The sequence below is a fragment of the Narcine bancroftii genome, chromosome 3 (assembly GCF_036971445.1).
Source record: "Narcine bancroftii isolate sNarBan1 chromosome 3, sNarBan1.hap1, whole genome shotgun sequence".
NCBI classification, from domain to species: Eukaryota; Metazoa; Chordata; class Chondrichthyes; order Torpediniformes; family Narcinidae; genus Narcine; species Narcine bancroftii.
The window spans coordinates 133,612,626-133,626,731 of record NC_091471.1 but is presented as its reverse complement, the minus strand read 5'-3'; the positions used below and the strand labels follow the sequence as shown (position 1 = coordinate 133,626,731).

Here is a 14,106-nt window from a genome sequence, read left to right as displayed (position 1 = left end):
TTATAAAAATATGGAAGATATTAGATCTAAATATGGACAAAAGTGAGATAATGCCATTGCAAAATTTTGACTATGAAAGATACCAAAACGATAGTAGATTTAAATGGCAGAAAGATGAAATTAAATACTTAGGAATAATGACAGATAATAATTTACAGTATTTATATAAGCTTAATTATATCCCTCTATTAGACAAAGTAGAAAAAGATTTATAGAAATGGAAAGATCTGCTGATTACATTAACAGGAAGGCTAAATTGTATAAAAATGAAGGTTATGCCAAGATTACAGTATCTCTCAATTGTTGCCTATCGTACTAACTTAAAATTTCTTTAAATTATTACATTATTGTTATTCCGTAGGAATTTTCTTATACAAAGTTCCAAGAATTGCAATAGAAAAGTTAACATGGGAGGACCTAGACTCCTGGATTTCTAGTATTATCTATTAGCACAAGCAAGATTTCTATCATCTTTCTTTGAAGAAAGCAGTCCCACCTCGTGGATTCAAATGAACTGTAACTGAGTTCAATAAAAGAGACAATGAAAGACTTTATTTATAAGTAGAATGTTAAGTCAATAACAAAAAAACCTGGACAATCCTATATTAATACGCATAGTTAGAATATGGGAAGAAATAAATGAATGTATCAGGAAAAAAGCAGGTATATACCTGCTTTTTCCAGTTAAGATCATTCTTAAGAGAATGATAGGGACCAAACTTGGCCCCACCTGAAATTAGTAAGATGGAATGAACGATTTGGCTGGGGAACACACCCTAAATTTACATCTAAAATTTACTTTGCTTTCCAAAATGAAAGTGCAAAACCAGGTTTAGAGATCGAGAGATGGGAGTCAGATTTAGGAGTTGCAATAATGGAACGATGCTGGTCTGACTGGTGTTTGGATAGCATAATATCATACATAAATGAAAGATACGGATTAGTTCAAGAAAATTTTCTACACCAATTATATCTCACTCCAAAGAAATTACACAAATCAAAATTGGAAATATCGGAGATATATTTTAGATGCTATGTTTCAAATGCTACGTGGTTGTATGTAAAGGTGAGACCTTTCTGACAGGAGGTTACTAAAATACTGACAAAATCCAGAGCTTTATCTTTTGGGCAATTTTATTGAAGTAATAAACTAACTAAATTCCAAATGTCATTTGTTAACATAGCTTTAGCTGTGGCTAAAAAGTGTTACGATTTCTTGGAAATCTGACTCTCTTCTACAGATAGCACAATGGAAGACAGATGAATAGTTGTATACCTATGGAAAAAAAAATCACATAATCTAAAGAACAATATGATGTATTTATAAAATATGGCAACCATATTTGGACTATTTCGGGGTCCAAATATAATAAACAAAAAGGTGCCACTATTATAAATATATAAATGACCTCACCAATGAGGACTTTCTTTTATATAAAAAATCTGTAAGCCAATGATAGTATATAGATTTATACTATGAAAGGGATGGGAGGGAAGAGGTTGTTGTGTTTTGTTATATATCATGAAAATGGAAAATTTTGATATGTACATTTATGGAGAAAAACAAAAATAAAACATTCAAAAAGATCTTGAGAGGAATTTTAATGTCCAGAATGTGTGAAGAAGAACACAAAATATTTTTGGATTACATAAGATCTCCATGATAATATGTTTTTATTTTCAAACTCATCTAGGATTATAATCCAAGGCCATTAGAATCCTTGCTGGTAAAAGAAGTAAATGGGACCAAATACATGCAGCAAGAGTTTTAACTGAGAGAATAGAGGGAGAGAAAGTAAAAATGTGATTTTAAGCGAAGCAGAACATGAATTCTTCAAACCAAAAGTGGCAATTTCAAACAGACAACTCCTTTTCTCTTGCAATAACTACCAACAGTAAAAGAAAAAAAATTGGCTTGCCTTCAGCACTGTGTCAAATAATTTTTTTAAAATCAAACAAGCCATGTTTAAAAAGTACTTCCAATCATCAGATTGACACTCTGCAGGCAGTGTATTCAAATTTTTAAACAAGATCGTGCTTTCTATCCAACAGTTTGGCTTTTTTTGTGATTATCATAGAACATAAAAAAGAACAGCACAGTTCAGGCCCTCCAGCCCACATTGTGCTGACCTAGAGATTCCTACTCCACATCAATCTAATCCTTTCCAAACTCACAGCCCAAAACACTATTTACCTTGCATCCATGTACCTATCTAAAAGATATCTTAAATGTCCCCATTGAACCATCTTCACCAACAATGCATTCCTGGCACCCACCATTCACTGTGTATGTCAAAAGAATACCTCTAACATCTCCCACAAACTTGCCTCCATTTTCACTTTGAACAGATTTCTTCTGGTAATTTTGTAAGCTTCCTTACTGTAATGGATAAATAACTGCTTCCCCTTTATGTATAGTGGAAAATCTTCTGACTGGCTGCATCTCAGCCTGATATGCAGACACCCATACCTCTGATTGGAAATCCCTGCAAAAGGTAGTGGACGCAGCTCATTATCTCACAGGAAAAACTCACCACCATCGAGAAAATCTACTTGGAATGCTGCTATCAGAGAGTAGCAGCGATCAACAAGGATCCAACAACCATCAGGAAAGAGGTAGGTACCATTAGCCTCGTACCACCAGCTTCAGGTCAGCTGCTATCCCTCCAACATGCAAATTCCTAAACAACACTAAATCATTGACTCATTTAAGGATTCTTACTTTGCACATTATTTATTACTGAATATTTTTTTTTCTGTTTTGCAAAGTTTGTTTACATTTATCTCTTTTGTATACATACCTTTTTACTTGAGTTCAGTTTACAGTTACTGAGAAGTAGAAATTTTGCCTGGCCCACAGGATAAAGAATTTCAGGGTTGTATGTGATGTAATGTTTGTACTCTTGACAGTAACATTGAATTTTGAACATGTACAATGATCAGGTCATTCAATTAGCCTGGACACTAATGGAAAGTTATGTTCATTCACAACCATTTGGAACAGCTCAATTTCCAAAATAATAAAATAAAAACCATACTGTGGTGATGCCAAGATACAATTTTAATTCTTCTGATCAAACTCATGGGCAAAGTGTGTAAATTTATAATGAAATAAAAAATTGACTGAGAAAGCTTCTTACCATTTTCCTGCTGTTTAGTAGAGCAATCTATCCAGTTGTGTTGGTTTGCGGCCCAAATCATTTCAAACTGATGAAACATAACTTTTAATTTCCAAGTATATGGAACAAATGAGTAGATATCCGGAGCATTATCACTTGCCCAATCTTGTATTAAATCTTTAAAAAGAAAATACACAAAGGTCAAAAATATTCTAAATAATCAAATACAAATTCACAAATTTAACTTTACTTCTTTCAAAACTAATTGAAAAGAGGAAGTCTTGGGAGTTTGCCTAAAATCTATTAGTTAGTTAGTCTACTACAGGAAACAGACTCTGGCTATCTAACCTATCCACACATCTCAATTTTATTTACTATAATTATGTCACCTCTTTTCTCAAGGAAAACATATTCAGGCTTTCCAATTTACCCTTTTAACTCAAGCCACGTAACATCCTTGAGACTAAAGTCGAGCTTTTTCCTGAACATTTTTTCCAGAAAATAGAGTGCTGGATCCGAGGCTGGTGGGTGGTAGGTGAGGATAAAGGGGACGATGTTTGCTGCATATGGGGGCAGAGGGGGCCAAGGCAGGTGAGCAGGAATTGAAGAGGTGCGGTTGAGGAAGCCACATTTGTGAAAGAAGGCAAACATTTCGGAAGATCTGGATGGAAGACCTCAACTTGGGAACAGATGTGGCAAAGAAAGAGAAATTTTCTCTCTTCTCTCTGGTTACCCCCTACCCTCCTCCTCCTCCCCCCCACTGACCTCTTCTACCCTCACCTCCCCATTCTCCACTCTACCTCCCCCACCCTCTGACCTCCCCAAACATTCCCCTCCTGCCTCCAACCCCCATCTCCTCCCCACAACCTCCCCCACTTTCCATCTCCACCCTCTGACTTCCCCAATCCTCCAAATCCCCTCAACACCCTCCACAACACCAATTTCTACTCTCACCCCTACTTGGTCTTTACTATCCCCTCTGCCCTTCCCCTGTCTGAGATGGAGCACTCAATCCTGAGCAGAGACCTTACGTTCACCACACCCCCCCCCACCCACACCTTAATGAGTTCCGTGCACACTATGATGCTGTACTCTTATTCTGTCTCCTCCAGGCTTACTTCCATGACCGTGACTCTCCATCCCCTACCTAAGACCCCTTATCCTGCTTTAAGCCTTCTTCCTCCTCCTGGCCTGCTCAGGACAATTTTATTTCCAACTGCTGCCAAGACATCAACCATTTCAACTTCACCAGTCCCCTTACATATTCTAATTTTACTTCCTTGAATGCTCTGCCTTCCACTCTCCACAACAATCCCAGCCACACCATCAAACCCACAGTCAAGGATTGTGCTGTTGTGGTCTGGTGCAATGACCTCTATCCTGCTGAGGCCAGATGGCCTACCCACTTCTCTCCAAAGGACATATCAAGCCACTGTCTCCAACCTCATCACCTCAGGTCACCTTCCTCCCACAGCCGCCAACCTCATTGTCTCCCATCCCCACACTGCTCATTTCTACCATCGAGCTCAGCCATCTGGGCAGACCCATTGTTTCTTTTTGCATTTTTTTTAATACTTTATTTTTCCAAATTTTTTCCATGCTGCCTTTAAACTTTTATACATTTCAAATATATATTAAATGTTTACAAACAAAAGAAAGAAAATTTCCACCTTTTCCCTCCCCCCACCCACAACTCTAAGTATATAACTTTACGCTTAGAATCAGAGCTTTTTTTTTCATTATTCTTTTCCTGCGACATCACATCTTTACAGACATTGAAGGGTCAAATTTACAATGGGCCCCTATATAATCTAAATATGGATGACAATAACAATGAAATAAAGTTATAAGTAATTTTCTCAATGGATATACAACTACGCATCTCCTCGGTCCATCGAGCAATAAGTAGGGGAGAGTTAGGACTCCCAAGTGATTACTATACACTTTCAGGCCACAGCCTTAACCGAACAGATTTGAAATTTATTGCTCACATCTGTAAAGTTGCCCAGAAGGTAGAGCTCTGGGTCGTATGTGAAGGTCACTCGTGTTATTCTTGTTAGTATTTCAGCAATATTATGCTTGAATGATCTTACATTTATATATGACCATGTTGAATGTAGGAAGGTTCCAATTTAGATACCAAACCTAAAGCACATTTCGGATATTTCTGATTTTAATTTATGTAATTTTTGTGGAGTAAGATGGAGTTGATGAAGAAAATTATATTTGACCAGTCCATATCTCGCATTATTGGTTGATGTCATACTGTCCAATCATCAGTCAGACCACTTAGATCCAACTCCCACCTCTCTTCACCCTTTGTCATGCTGGCTTAACACTTCCGCCTTGGAGAGCAGAATACATCCTAGTTATAAATTTAGCCGTATTTTCCAGTCAAAGCATCCCCTCCACTTCATTACTTGAAGGCGGGGCCATTTGACAGATTATATTTTTCTGTTTTAGATGTTCAAAGGACATTAGTAGTCCTTCATAGCAATTTTCAATATGTTTCATTCCTTTCTCATGTCAAATATTTAAAATTCTATTGCCCAAGTTCATGGGCAATAGTTTGTTCTGGCACAGTGGTGTTTTTGGTGATATCCCCACTTTTTTTTTCCCAATACTCATATTAATTTCATGCAAAATAAGGATGGGAGGAACCTCATATGGGCTGCTAAATAATATTTGTTTTTAAATCCCGTAATCTTAATCTCCTCAATTTATATTCCCATGTAAGTTTCTCCATGGTGATCCTAGTCATGTTATTATTCCAAATAAATTGTCTTATATGACCATTAAGTATCTTTAAAAAATTTTTTACGCAAAGAAATCGGCAACGATTGAAAGAGGTATTGCAGTCTCGCCATCACTGTCATTTTCACACAATTAACCCTTCCAATTAAGGTGATAGGGAGGTCTTTCCATCTCTGTAAATCCTCCTCTATCTTTCCAAGCAGTGGAAGATAGTTAAGCTTGAGCAGATTTTGTAAATTATTAACCACCATTATTCCTAAATAATTAATTCCAACTATTTTCCATTTAAACCAGCTTCCTTTTTAATACCTTTCATAGTCAAAATTTGTTAATGGCATAATTTCACTTTTCCAAATTTATTTTGTAACCTGGGGCTCTCCCATATTTTTTCCAGTGCAGTCTGGAGTATGGCCAAGACTCAACCAGGAATGGTAAGTACAGCAGCAGATCATCTGCAAATCAACTGATTTTATGCTCTTCCTAGCCAACTCTGAATCCCTTTATATGCAGATCTTTCCTTATTATTTCTGCTTATGGTTCAATTGACAAAATAAAGAGGCCTGCAAACAGTGGGCACTCTTGTCTGCTAGATCTACTCAAAGAAAACATCGACAACATTTGGCCATTGGTTATAATTTTGGCTTGTGGATTATGATAGAGTTTTTAACCAACCAATAAATGTTCAACCCATTCCGAATTGTTCTATTACTTTGAATAAGAATGGCTACTCTAGTCAATCAAATGCCTTTTCTGCATCTAACGATACAGTTATACTTGGATTTTCTTTAGATTTAGCCAAATGAATTATATTAAGTAATCTGCTTAAATTATCTGCAGTGTCTTCTTTTTAATAAAGCCTACCTGGCCTGAATTTAGCAATTTAGGTAAATTTTCCCCTAGTCTATTGGCTAACTCTTTTGCCAAAATTTTATAATCTGCATTTAACAAGGAAATAGGTCTGTATAAAGGCTGTTTTAGCAGGTCTCTTTTTTTTCTGTCATACTGTAATAATAGCTGTTGAGAATGATTCCAGAAGAATCTTAGTTTCAACACCCAGTCCAATACCTCCATAATGAGGTCATCAAAACATCTTTAAATTGTCTATAAAACTCAGGTTACTTATTTGCCTATAGTGTATACAAGATTTTTTCCAAACTCTTCTCTAGTGAAGGGGACATCTAATTCCATCTGATCTTTATCTTCTAATTTTGACAGTTCAATCTCCGAGAAAAATTCATCTATTTCAGTAGAATCCCCTATCAAGTCTGATTCATACAGCTTTGTTTAGTATTGTTTGAAAGTATCATTGATTTCCTTCTGATTATATATTAATTTGTTAGGCTCTGTTTAAATTGCATTTATCATCCTTGATGTCTCTTCTACCTTTAATTGCCATGACAAAACTTTGAGTTCCTAATTCATAATACTTCTGTTTTAACATTAAGAATTTTTAATATATATGTATGCAAAGTATATTTCAATATTTATTTATCAAAATTTTATATTTTTCTTTAAACCCATTCTCTGGTATTCTTTTTCCAATTCTGTTATTTCTTTCTCCAAACCATTGACCTCTGCCATATATTCTTTCTTTTTTTGTGTGTATGAAATTATCTGTTCCTTCAAATAAGTGTTTAATGTATCCCATATTAGGAAACAATCATTAGTGGTGAGTTGATTTGTTTCGCATAACAATTCTATTTGTTCCTTAATAAAATTACAGAAATCTGTCCTTCTGAACAGCATTAGATCAGGATGTCTTCTGTATACACTTTCTTGCTTCTTGGGTATCGTTATCATTAAAGTCAGAGGCTCGAGGTCAGAGAATAATCTGGATAGCTATTCTGTTTCGACCACTGGTTTTTCAATTGTGCAGACATTAAAAACAAATCTATTCTTGTTTATGAGTAGTGAACCTTTGAGTAAAATGAATAATCTGTTGTCGTGGGGTATGACTGTCTCCACATATCTATCAGGTTTAAGTCTTTTATAAAAGATGATAGCTTTTGCGTTTGTCACTATCCTTGCTGATTTATCAAGGACCGGATCCTCAGAGAAATTAAAATCTCTTTCAATCACTACATTTTGTCTACCCTCCACTGTTTTTAAGAAGACATTTTGTATTAAGGATTCATCATCACAATTTAGAGCATAAATATTCATGAGAATCTAGGATTCTGCATATATCCGACAATGTGCCATTACAAACCTTCCTGCAGGGTCAATGGGTAATTATTTTTATTGAGTTTTATCAGAAAAACAAACAAAAAAAGCAGTAAATCAACTGCAATGAAACCTTTCCAGATTTACAAATAAGGCATATGGTACAGTTCTACTTAACTCTAAATCCAATAAATGGTAATACTTTCAATATTGTGAGAGGCAAGTAAGAAAAAATGAAAAGGAAAAAAAGAAAAAAATTCAAACCCACAGCAATCAAAGTGAAAATTCATATTGTAAGTAGTATTAAATCCAAACAAGTGGCATCAGGAGATCCAAACAAGCATGCCCAGTGACATTATTCATCGCACCCAATTAGTCAAATTATGGAAGTGAGCTAGAAATGGACCCCAGATTTTATCAAAATTTGGGATCAATGAGCCATTGATTTTTGACTTAGTACTGGAACCACTTGCTATTGCACTACATGCAAATGCTGATTTTACTGTCTTGTTTAGAGTAACTACTGAATATAAGCTATCTCTTTATGTAGATGACCTTTTACTGATCATTTCCAACCATGAGTTATCCATACCAAATATACTGTCATTACTTTCTAGTTTTAGCAGATTTGCTGGTTATAAGATCAACCTTCATCAGACCGAATTATTACTAATGAAGGGTGCACCGAAACTTTATTCTAAATATCCATTCAAAATTGTGAATGAACAATTTAAATATTTAGGCATTATCATAACTAAGAATTTTTTTAATATTTAAAGAAAACTTTGCTCTATTTGTCAACCAAGCAAAATCAATTCTTAAAGGATGGTCCAGTCTCATTGACTATGATTGGTCATATTAATTCAGTTAAAATGAATATTCTAACTCTGGTATATTTTTTATTTATTAAAATTTCTACCCCCTTGCTTTGGTATTAAAAGAGGAGGATATGTCTTGTCACATCCAGTCCATTTTTAACTTATTGTGTTCCATTTGGTAAGGTGTGCTTCCTGTGGAAAAACTATCTGCCTTTATTTTTTGGTGTACCAAAACTCTTTTCCTCTTTATGGGTCTGTTTAAACTATTATTATAACTGATGAATTTTAATGTTATATTCTTAATTACATTTTTACATATTCAGCACTAGCATTAGATCCTTTTGCTGATTTATGCAGTAAAATGATTTTCCCCTGTTAAAAAACAAATGTATTCACTGAATACTCAAATCACCGAAATCCCAGAAGCCTGCGAAAAAAACCCACGGTACTGTCCGAGGAAGAATCCCTCCCTTAGCTTTCAGTGCATTTTTGAAAAATTCTCCCTCTCCAGCACTATTAATTCCCTTAAATTGGAATATCCACCCCGTTACTATTTTGCTAAATATTTACTTTCTGTTGAGCTCTCCACATACATTTCAATATTTCTTTAAATAACCAATAAAAGATACTTCAAAAATATATTAATTTTCTTGTTGTTTATTGGCATCTATTTTTTGGGGTCCCCTTCACAGTTCTTGTAGAAATCTCTACTTCCTTTACTGTTTTATAGAATGTTTATAGAGTCCCTCTGTTATATCAATACTGAGCGTGGCTGGGTACAGAATTGCATATTTTATATCCCATGTTCTTAATTGCCTTTTAACATCATCAAATTATTTTCTTTGTTTAACCAAACTAGCACTCAAGTCTTAAAAGAGTAGCACCTTTCCTCCTTCCTTCTTGATTGGGCCACAGTTTTCCCTGGCATACTCCACTGCTGCCCTTAATGTTGCCTCTAAATCCTGGTAACGCAAAAATCTTATCAGGACCAGTTGTGCCATTTGATCAAATGCTCTCCTGGTGCCAAGGGTCCAATGGGCTCTTTCTAAATGTTTTCATTGAATTTTTCCACTCCCAGTGCTCAAAGAAATTCACCAAATGGTTCTCCTCAGTCTCTTCTCTCAGCCCGATGAATTGGATATTATTTCTTCTGCTGAAGTCTTCCATGTGGTTGATTTTGTCCAGCAGCATTTGTTTATCCAAATTTCCACTTCTTTGAATTTTCCTAGTGTTTTAAAATTTTTCTTGAGTCATTGTCAGGTCATTTTCAACCTGGCCCACCCAAGAAGTCAGGTAGTCAATTGTCACTTCTCTTAGTACATTTTCCACCTTAGAAAATCATTCACTCAGAACCTCCATGATTTCTAACATTTTTTGGAAATCCTATGTCGATCCCCCACATCCTTGTGTTTGTCCTGACATCGTGGCTGCACCTTTTTCATCATCCCATTGTGGATTTTCTGTCGACGATCTCAGCGACTTTTGAGCTTCTTCAATTTTATTTTTCTGGGTCTTGTTCTTCTTACCCATCAATTTTCATGTAAAATTTTTGATTTTATTACTTTAAAATTGGTCTTTTAATCAATCTTTACAGAGAGCTCTTCCAACCCACGTCTGCATAGGTCCTTCCCATGGCCATGCCCACCATTTCCATTTGCTCTTGCCCCCCATTTCCATTTGCTCTTGCCCCACCAAACTTGTTTCATCTTAATGAGACTATCTTTTCTCCCTTGATCCAATCCCTCCCCATCTACATGTGCAATACCACACATGCCCTCCATTTCTTTCAATGACTTCAGATTCCCCACATTGGACCACCTCATCTTCACGATAGATGCCCAATCCCTTTATACCTCCATCACCCATACAGAAGATCTTCAGGAGCTTTGCTTCTTTCTTGACCAGAGACCCGTCACCCTCCTGCACCTGAAAGAACTTGTCCTCACTTTAAACAAATTCTCCTTCAACTCATCTCACTTCCTCCAAATCAAAGGAGTAGCCATGGGTCCCCGCATGGATCCCAGCTACACCCGACTGTTTGTGGGTTTTGTGGAGCAATCCATGCTGCAAACTTACACAGGCAAGACCCTTCCACTCTTCCTGAGATATTTAGGACTACATCGGGCTGCCTCATGCACCCACAATGAGCATAACTTCATTCACTTTTCAGCCAACTTCCACCCTGATCTCAAACTCACCTGGTCAATTTCCAACAACACTGTCCCCTTCCTGGATCTGTCTCCATCTTGAGAGACAAGCTTTCCACCAACATATATTACAAACCCACAACTTCCACAACTACCTTGACTACACTTCCTCTCGCACTGTCCCCTGCAAGGATTCTATCCCCTTCTCTCAATTTCTCTGTCTTTTCCACATCTGTTCTCAAGATGAGATCTTCTAGTCCAGACCTTCCAAAATGTCTGCCTTCTTCCACAAATGTGGCTTCCCCTCCACCACCATCAACTCAGTCCTCTCCCACATCTCCTCCATATCCCACTCATCTGCCCTGGCCCCCTCTGCCCCCCAAACACAAAAAAACATAGAATCCACTTATCTTCACCTACCACACCACCAGCCTTTTCAACCAACAAATTATCCTCCGGAATTTCCAGCACTTACAACAGGATCCCACATCTTCCCCCCTCCACCTCCCATAGGGTCCGCTCCCTCCTTGAATCTCTCATGCTCTCATCCCTCCCCACCAATCTCCTCCTACACCCCTCCCTACTCCCAACATCTTCCCATGGACGCAGGAGGTTCTACTTGCATCCACACCTCCTCCCTCACCACAGTCTGAGGCCCAAAACAGGCCATTCAAGTGAAGCCACACTTCACTTATATATCCGTACAACTGATTTACTGCATCTGGTGCTCCTTTTGTGGCATTCTCTACATCGGAGAGACTAGGCACAAATTGGGGAGATCACTTCCCTGAGCACATTCACTCCATCTGCACAAGTGACAGTGACCTCCCAGTCGCCAACCATTTCAGTTCTATGTCACATTCCCACACTCACATATCTGCCCAAGGCCTTACATACTATCCCAACAAGACCACCCGCAAATTGGAAGAACAACACCTGATTTTTCCATCTGGGCACTCACCAGCCAAATGGGATTAACACCAACTTTTCTGGTTTCTGTTAACCTGCTTTCCTTTCCCCCACTTCCCCCACTCCCCTTTCTAGCTCTCCTTTCCCCTTACCTCTCTATTCACCTAGCAATCCCTCCTCCCCTTGATCATTGCTGTCACCTCCCTCCCTTCTCCACCTTTTGCCTTTGCAACCACATCTCCCTCCCTACTCTTGTTTGGATGCCTGCCAACATGTTTCCATCCTTTGATTAAGGGCTTTAGCCTGAAACATTGGTTATGTAAAGAACACTGTTTGACCTGCTGAGTTTCTGCAGCATTGTGTTTTTACTCCGAGCACACGACAGGGTGAGAGTTTGCATCCTGTAGGCTGGCGGGGCAGAGTGAGAGCTTGCATTGGAGACTCAATCCTGTAAACCACTGGGATTGAGGTGGAGACCCACATGAAAGGCTCGGCCCTGTAGGCCACCAGGGACAGGGTGGGAGTTTGTGATGGAAGCTCTTTCCTGTAGGTCACCTGGGCCAATTGTGGCTCATCATCACACACAATTAATAAATCGATACATTTTGAACCATTTGTTATAATGCAAGTAATTTTTACCATATCCCAATTAGCAATATAAATGACATAAAAATAAAAGTTTAAAACCTCCTGCTCTCTACCCCTTCCCTCTACTTTCTTGTCTTCCCCCCTCTCACTGCTTGCTAATGTACTCTCCTCCCTCATCCACCTATTACCACCTGCCTTTGGGACTCTGCTCCTCTCCCCACCCAGGCACCTGTCTACATTTTGTCATACCTTAATGAAGGGTTCAAGCCTGAAACATTGGTTATGTATCTTTATCTTTGCTAATATAAAGTAAAATGTTTGGCCTGCTGAGTTTCTCCAGCATTGTGTTTTAACTTTAAAAGCTAACCCCTGATTTGAAAACTTTTATTTAAAAACCTTAATGATGGAAAGCACATTCACTCTTGTGGCATCCTCTGACAAATGGTCTAGCAAAATATATTCTTTTTTTTTTAAATTTAGACATACAGCATGGTAACAGGACATTTCGGCCCACGAGTCCACGCTGCCCAATTTACACCCAATTAACCTACAGTTAACGGTATGTTTTGAATGGTGGGAGGAAACTGGAGCCCCAGGAAAAATCTACGCAGACACAGAAAGAACACAAAAAATCCTTACAGGATTCAAACCCTGGTCCCAATCACTGGCACTGTAAAGGTGTTGCACTAACCACTATGCAACCGTGCTGCCCCAAATCTTTCCATTTTGGGCATCTGAACAAATGACTCTGGAGTCAATCAAATAAAGAGAAAATTCCATAATCATGCTCTCCTGCACTCTCCTGAGGTAATCAAAGCCATAGTCACCAAGGTTGTATGTATTTTGTGAGACTCCTGAAAAAATGATTAATATAAACTGTTTTCTTAATTCTTTTGCATGGTCAATAGTATTATTAGAATATTAATGTATATATTCAGAACAGCAGAGCTGCAGGAACACATTACCATTATCGTCTAAAATATGAATATATTTAAATATTTAGTTCCTTGAAAGATGAAAGTGACTCATTTCCTGATTTCATTAATAGCATTGCTCTACCCCTTTGATGTGAATGGCGGCTTTCTTCCAATAATGATTTTTTTAAATTATCAACACAGACATGTAAAACAGTGTTTCTTTCCTGAAAACACGACAAGCTGCTTGTCACATCTCAATCCCTGCTTGTATTTTTATAAATGTATTTGATATCATTGCAATGGTTCAGAGCAACATCAAGGAGTTCACACAAATGCTGGTTAAGATTTAAAAGCAAATGGTGATGATAAAAGCAGATATTCTGCCCAATAATGAAATTATGTTATCCTTTTAGACAGCTTTCAACTAACAAGAATTAGAATAAAGTCATCTTTCCTCAATGGATTTAATTTAGAAGACTAAATTCGATGCCTGTCTTCAAGTTTCAGTAGCTAGCTATCTCCAAAGGCAAGGGAAAAGATTGCACGGTGAAAGACTGCACAGTGAACAGCCACAAAATAGAGCAAGGCACTATGGCCTAGCAATGGCTTGAAGGATGGGGGAGAAAGCACTCAATAATTAGAGGGATAAATAAGGTCTACTTCAACCATAAAAATATTCCAAAGATATGTT

The 14,106-nt window shown here is 37.5% G+C and overlaps 1 protein-coding gene across 6 annotated transcripts in view; it reads right to left on the bottom strand.

The window, feature by feature from the left end:
- Positions 1-14,106, bottom strand: part of kiaa1109 (KIAA1109 ortholog) — a 479,529-nt gene that overhangs the window by 343,794 nt on the left and 121,629 nt on the right. For all 6 annotated transcript variants that reach the window (XM_069925175.1, XM_069925178.1, XM_069925177.1 and 3 more), the window contains one exon: positions 3,141-3,296. In XM_069925175.1, the coding sequence (XP_069781276.1) occupies positions 3,141-3,296 (156 nt within the window). The remainder of the gene's footprint in view (positions 1-3,140; positions 3,297-14,106) is intronic.